Genomic DNA, 7,223 nt, shown 5'->3' with positions numbered 1-7,223 from the left:
TGAGGTGTATGGTCCCGTAGGATTTTACCCAACGTGTAGAGGCTGGAAGGCCGAATTCTAGATCATCGGCGGTATAAAGGAAAAGAATAAGAAAGACGGTTTGGCTTGTATGAAATTGATTCATGTATAAACTTTTTTTTTATAAATCTTGTCTTGGCATTATTATATTGTGTAAAAAGACTGTTTTAACAAACCTTCTGAAAAGGGCCTTAATTAAGGAACATGTTTATTTATGTCAAACAGTGTGGTAGGATTAATTAGAAAACAAATTGACGCGTGAGTAGGGTGGAAAGTGGGAGAATGGAATACCCCGACGGCACCATCCTACGGACGGGTGGACCCGATTAGTCGGGTGGCTTTCCAACATATTAAGATAAAGCCCAACGTTGTTAGATAAATAGGTTCTCCGGCAATTCTATTCTAGAAGACTAGGCCAACGGCTGTGCCTTGCATGGATGAGGAAAAAAGCGTTGTCTCTAAGGAATCAAGACTATGATCAATTACCCTATGGGTGGTTTGATTTTTAGAAGACCACGCTCCCATTGCGAGATAGAACCAGGTCTTACCTATGAATCGTATCCTTGAATCTCTGCATGGTCAAGGTGTCGATGAGTAGGAAATTTTCTCCAAGATAAGACTTAGTGGACTATCTTAAGTGTTTTCCCTATTTTTGGAACGGGGGAACCTTACATCCATTGATTAGACAAGGCATAGGAGGCCAGTTGGATATCAAGCTTAACTAGTGCAAATATATGGATGACACCTTCGCACTTATGCCACTGGTGGCATGATGGTGTTGGTGAGATTATGGTTGATATGCCACTAGTGGTTTACAAGCTATGTATAATAGCCACTTTGGCTACTAGAGTTATGGCATATATACTCTTATCTTTATGTTATAGTTGTAGAGAAGTAAAGAAGATAGTGGAAAATTCATCCATCCATCTCTCTCTTGTATGCTTGTCTACTCTTATATGTGTGTGAAGAATTTTGCTTATAAGGAGCTCAAAATCACCATCTCCTCGTCGCGTCAATTCAAATTAACGAGCTCAAGTGGTAAGCAAAGGAAGCGAGTAATACATGGGTAAGATTTCTCTTTGATTCATAAGAAAATCTCTTCATGTAGCTGCTAGTTAAGGATAGTGGCAGTAAAGGGTAGCTTCATTACTTCCCTTTGATTCAAAAGAAACAAGCAAAGAAAACAGTAGTAAGGATAACTCCATCTCATTCCCTTTTATTCGAAAGAAAATCTCTATAGGTAGCTGTTGCTAGTCAAGGACATCGGTAATATGCACAAAGAGGAGGGGCCACTATCATATCTTGGGGAGCCCTATAACTCCATCTCTTTCCCTTTGATTCAAAAGTAAATCTTTGCATGTAGCTACTTTTAGTCAAGTCAAGGATATTAGTAAAAGGCATAAATAAGACGAGACACTATCATATCTTAGGAAGCCCTCTTTGGTGAGTCCCCATTTGGCCTTGCAAGGTTTTCACAAACACTCAACAAAAATGTCGACAATGATAATTTTTAGTTGTACAGTATTCTTATGCATGTTTTGCATAAACTAACGTTGTGTGCATATGGCTGATTTGAAGTGCCTACTACATAGATTTTAGGATCTACACATGTATGGTAGATGTACATTAAAGAGATTAGTTCACATAAAGTGGTTGCATGATAGATTTATAGTACCTTTGGTATTTGTGTATGTATATGGACATATTATTGGAGATTGCAAGATTACTATAATATGTATATGGACATATTATTAGAGATTTCAGGGTTATTACAAGTTCTATTTGGCCTACAAAATACCGCATTTAGTGCATGTGAAAGTTACTGCAAGTAACAATGTTTGACAAATCCATCATAAATTATGAGCAACAAGCTAGATAAGAATAATTTCCAAGCGTGGAAGTTCAGGAATAAACTTCCTCATGGGAAAAGGATATTGGTGATACCTTGGTGTCGGTCACTTTGAATGGGCTTGAAAAAGATTATGATTAGTTTTAGACATCTATCTGAACTCAGGAAAATTTCACAAACTTCTAGGACCTTATAGCTCTTCTGATCAATGAGGAGATGATGTTGGGAATAAATTATATCCTCAAACATACCTTTTACATTGACATAAGTAGAGGTAGAGGGAAAAATATTAATCTAGAGATTGAGGTATAAGTCGATATATGGAAACATGAATCATGGATACAACAACAACAACAGGATTCCACTTTTCAAATATGTGGAAGAGACCACCCTAGAGGCAGGGGGGAGCCAAAGAGGCCACTAGAGGTAGAGGGAGCCACAGAGGCCAGGGTGTATGACAAAGAAATTAGAGTGAAAATAATAAAGAGTGATATTACTATGACAAATGAGGGCATAAAGGACTATTTAAAAAAAATGACATACAAAGTAGAAAATTTTAGCAAGGAAACTATGCAAGATTTTAATAACTAGTATTGCTTGGTTGGCAAAGGGAAACAAAGTTAGCAGAATGTTTACATTTGATGTAAGCATGATTGAAATGAAGGCTGTAATGTTTTCACATGGTACATAAGTGCAGGCATACATGCATTGGACATGTCAATATTTAGCAAGCTAAAGAATATACAAGCCCAAAATATTATTACAGGTTTGCTAAAGTTGAAAGTGGATGGAATGCATATAGTATGTGAAGCATGCCAATTAGGCAAGCATGCTCAAAGACCTTTTGCATGTGGTGCATTTTGATGTTTGGGAAACCAACAAAATCAACATCAATTAGAACATGCCATTATTATGTATCTTTCACTTTACTTCCAACTTAAAGATATATAACTCTTAAGCCATAAATGCTTTGAAAGCTAAACCTTTTCAAATTAGCACACAATCACAATCATGATGCATGCTTTATACAATAATTTAATCAATTTTCACAAATACCTAATTTCATGGTCTTAACACACCATCATATTCAACAGCATAAGCTGAATCAAGCTCATCCACTTTGGGAATAAGTTTACTTGGTGTACATCTAAGAGAACTTTGAACATTTTCAATGACATCCTTAAGTAGAGCAAAAGTTCATAAGAAAATATTGAGATGTGACACACTCACATAGGCCACTAAGGATTACACATAGAGATGCTCTACATGCAAAAATTGTGTATCCAAGCATTCAGAACAGATCATCAACTGAGTAGATAATCTTCTACAAAAATCCTAGGTAGGCTTGCACATGTGCACAGATAATTTCTAGAACCATTACTCTGAATCCCCTGCAGCAAAGAGAACATGTTGCCAAACCATGAGCTCTCATAAGCCATGAATATTCATCTCTGCATGTTGCGCGAATACTTGGCTTCAAATTGGCGACGCAACTCCAAGGCCTTGTCATAGAGCTTTATGTCTATACCATCCACATTCCGGCCTACTCTGGCTTGGAGGAAAATCTAAGCAATTGCAAAGATGGGCCAAAGTGTAATAAATACATGAGTTTAAAAACAGGACAGACAAAACAGATGCATGAGAGGAAACCCTGATGCAGTAGCCCAACAAAAACGGATGCATGATTAGGAACCCTGATGGAATAAAAACCCTGACAGAAAGCCCGCAGACTGTAGCAGCGCCGTAGCCTGCGGTGTGTAGGTCCAAGGTTCAAACTTTGGCACCATGCCTAGGATTTGAAGGCTGTGGTACCCTTCCAAGGGGTGTTTATCCTTCAGAAGAAGGCTAGAAAAAGGTTACCCTTCAAAAGATAGCCACAATTTAAAAATAAAAAAACTGTATGCCCTTCCAGTGTCTTCACCAAAAAATAAATAAAAATGGAGGTTTAATATGAGCCCTGATGTAGTCTAGTGGTTAAAGAGGCTGAATGATATCCCAGAGGTACTGGTTCGACCCTCGCTAGCTGCAGGTGGATGTGTAACCCTTGCCCCTTGGTTCGACCCTCGCTAGCTGCAGGTGGATGTGTAACCCTTGCCCCTTGAGCCGGTGGTGGTGTGTGTTATACACAAGCCGGATGTAAATACACAATTTCCTATCATTTCAAGTCCAATTTTTTAAAAAAAGACAAAAAACTGATGCAGAAAAGTGGTCTAGAACAGACCACTTGAATAAACAATACCCTAGCGGAATGGCACCATTCAAGAGAGAAAGCCTGCTAGCCCTAGATCCAAAAAACACATAGATAGAAGCAAAACACCATGTACAAAAAATACTGACAAACCTCTTTCTGGGGAGAGTACTTGAGCTCTCCGATGAACTGGAAGAGGGAGCCGGTTCGCAGGTGCAGGTCACGAAGGTGCTGCGTGGCCACTCTCAGGCTGGCGCCATCCTCTTCGGAGATCACAGCTATGCCGGATTCGATGTCGTAGCTCTGCAGCCTGCTGCGTGTCAGAGGCCAACACATTTTAGAGCAATGTTTGTGTGTGTGTGAGTGAGAGAGAGAGAGAGAGAGAGAGAGAGAGTGACCTCCCCATGACGCGAAAGGAGCCGGAGGCATCAAACAAGGGGTAGGAGGGTTGGAGCTCGCGCAGATGAACTATGGTGCCAGACTTTACTACGGCAGCAGATGCTGATGTTGCCATTTCACACACACTAGAGAGAGGATGGATGTTAAAATAACTAGAACTAGTGGGCTGACCCGTGGTTCGCACATCTCAAATTCTACCCCAACCTCCCTATGGACGCAGATGCTGATGTTGCCATTTCATACACACTGGAGAGACGAGGAGGATGTTACAAGGTTTGGATTTTATAGAGACAGTGTGCTTTGGATATGTTGCCCAAGTATGATGAGCCAATCTCAGTGCCATTGGAGCAGACACAAGGTTGTCTATAGATATAGGTGATCTCCTAAAGGGCCCTACTTTGCACATGCACATAGTAGGTGGTTTGATTCACATGACTATCACCAGGCTTGATTTGACCTATTCCGTTGGATTGGTGAGTCCGTTTGTGCAGGCCCCATGGAAGCCACATTTAGATAGACGACATAAAGTCCACATTACATTATGGACTTTTTTATGAGGATAGAATACAGGCATAGGTACATGCGTACCGATGTAGATTGGGCCGGTAGTGTCTTAGATATGAGATCTACTAGTAGCTTTATGTTCTATTTTGGAAGTGCTCCTGCTAGCTAGAGCAGTAAGAAGCAATCGTGGATGATTTCTTTATTGAGTAGTACAGAGGTTAAGTAAAGGGTTAATGCTATGGCGGCATGTGAGGTAGCTTGGTTACATGAGCAAAGTACAGTAACCCAATGTATCATGCTAGGACAAAGCACATTGAGATGCATTATTATTTTGTGAGGAGTAAGGTTCTAGTAGGTGATGTAGATTTGGTTTATGTTAGTATAGAGGATTGAGTCGTTGTTGACATCTTCATGAAGGCATTAGTGTAAAGAAGCTTCAGATGTTTTGAAGCTTATTTGGAGTGCAAGGTATAGAGTTCATCTGATGGGTAGCGTTAGGATTGCTCAACTTGTAGAATCCTCCCTATCAATAATGCCTCACATAGTGCAAAGCATGTAACTTAGTACTCAGCCTCTATCCATGAGAGTGTGACAATGGACTATTTCTGAAGAAATGCATCCTCAACCAAGAGAAAAACAATACTATGTTATTGAGCGCCTATCTGAATCACCCACCTAATCTGAGTAAAAAAAGCCATTGAGGGTCTTGCCAGCATAGGTGATGCCGTACTCCTGAGTACCTTGGATGTAGTATTGCAACACGTCCATACTTGCTTTTTAATCATTCTCTAAAGGCTAATTGGAGAACATGCTCAGAACACCATTAAAAGACTGAGGTCTAGTCTACTATCACATAAGAAGATTACCAACTAGTTTCTTATATGAGGTCTAAAGTGTCTTTAATGAGAAGCTTCAAATCAACCTCCATTAGGGTATCAACTACCTTACATTTAGTCATGCCAAATGCCTTGATTATCTTACCTACATATTTTTGTTAAGAGATGAAAATGTTATCCCGCTTCTATTAAATCTCAATCACCAAACAATAATATATGAGTCCAAGATCAATCATTACTCAAACTCTACACTAAGCATCTACTTTGTTTGTGAGCTCTTTTTCTGATGATCCCCCTATCAAGATAAGGTCATCTACATAGAGAATAATGACCATATACTTTCTCTACTTATAAAAGACATAAAATTTGCATCTAAAGGACTGTGTAAAAGATAAATACTCACAAAGTAAGCATCAACCCTTTGGTACCATGGTTATGGGGCTTGTTTAGCCCCCATAGAGTGCCTTTCGTAACCTACAAACTTTGCATTTGGAATATACCTCCTCCTCCTTGAGGTTCCCATGGGAAAGAAGATCCCATTTAGAGAACATGCCATCCCTCTGTGCTACTAACGTAAGAACATTGCACATTATTGTTTACCTTTGCTGTAGGAGCAAAATTCTCTTAAAAGTTAAAACTTTTTAACCAATAGTGCCTTGTACTTTTCTGAAGTACCATCAGATTTGAATTTTTCTTTGTAAACGCAATTAGTGTCAATTCTCGTGTGTCTTGGAGGATGATCTACAAGGTCCCAAGTGTGGTTTTTTAGGATGGAGTCATATTATGCTTGAATGGTTAGCTGCTATCCTCCTTTGTGGTTCAACAAAGGTGGTAGGCTCCTAAATCTTGAGTACCTCAATCATGAGAGTAAAATTCACATGATTCTCTTGTGCCCTATTTTTCTTCTCTAAACTTTATGCTTCAATAAAGGTGGTAGGCTCTTGAATCTTGAGTACCTCTATCATGAGAGTAAAATTCACACGGTTCTCTTGAGCCGAATTTTTCTCTTCTAACCTTTGTGCTTCAATAAAGGTGGTAGCTCTCCTGAATCTTGAGTACCTCTACCGTGAGAGTAAAATTCACAAGAATCTCTTGAGCCTTTATTTTCTCCTCTAACCTTTTGGATATGGGAACATCTTGCATCCTCAATTGTTGGAGGTTTTGCTCCATCCAAATGTTTTCTATACCACTTAGGGAATGACTTATCTTTTTGTGGAACATCATGCTCTTGTTCTTCATCTTTAAAATCCATTTCCATAGAAAATGGTATGTGCTACCTCTATTAAAATGCAAAGAAGCCCATGCTACTCATGTGGAGATTGTGTTGCTTTAGTGATTTCCTTGTTGCATGATGAAGAAGAAGGAATCTCCTCCTCCAAGGAAATCACTAAAGCAACACAATCTCCACATGCTACTCATGTGGAGATTG

The 7,223-nt window shown here is 39.4% G+C and overlaps 1 protein-coding gene across 2 annotated transcripts; it reads right to left on the bottom strand.

The window, feature by feature from the left end:
* Positions 1-2,954: 2,954 nt before the first annotated feature.
* On the bottom strand, positions 2,955-4,645 carry MDO1 (telomere-capping, CST complex subunit). 2 transcript variants are annotated; one of them, XM_086794137.1, is made up of 3 exons: positions 4,454-4,645; positions 4,209-4,365; positions 2,955-3,432 (listed from the first exon to the last, which is right to left on the bottom strand). In XM_086794137.1, exons 1-3 carry the CDS (start codon positions 4,567-4,569, stop codon positions 3,313-3,315), a joined length of 393 nt encoding a protein of 130 aa, XP_086650263.1. In that variant the 5' UTR covers positions 4,570-4,645; the 3' UTR covers positions 2,955-3,312. The 2 variants fall into 2 exon arrangements, with proteins under 2 accessions (XP_086650263.1, XP_086650262.1); XM_086794136.1 differs by having other exon boundaries at positions 4,209-4,368; positions 4,454-4,641.
* Positions 4,646-7,223: the final 2,578 nt, after the last annotated feature.

The sequence above is a fragment of the Cibotium barometz genome, chromosome 60, assembly GCF_041138505.1.
Source record: "Cibotium barometz isolate CiBa-2024 chromosome 60, ASM4113850v1, whole genome shotgun sequence".
In the NCBI taxonomy this organism is placed as follows: domain Eukaryota; kingdom Viridiplantae; phylum Streptophyta; class Polypodiopsida; order Cyatheales; family Cibotiaceae; genus Cibotium; species Cibotium barometz.
This window is presented reverse-complemented; position numbering and strand designations above follow the sequence as displayed.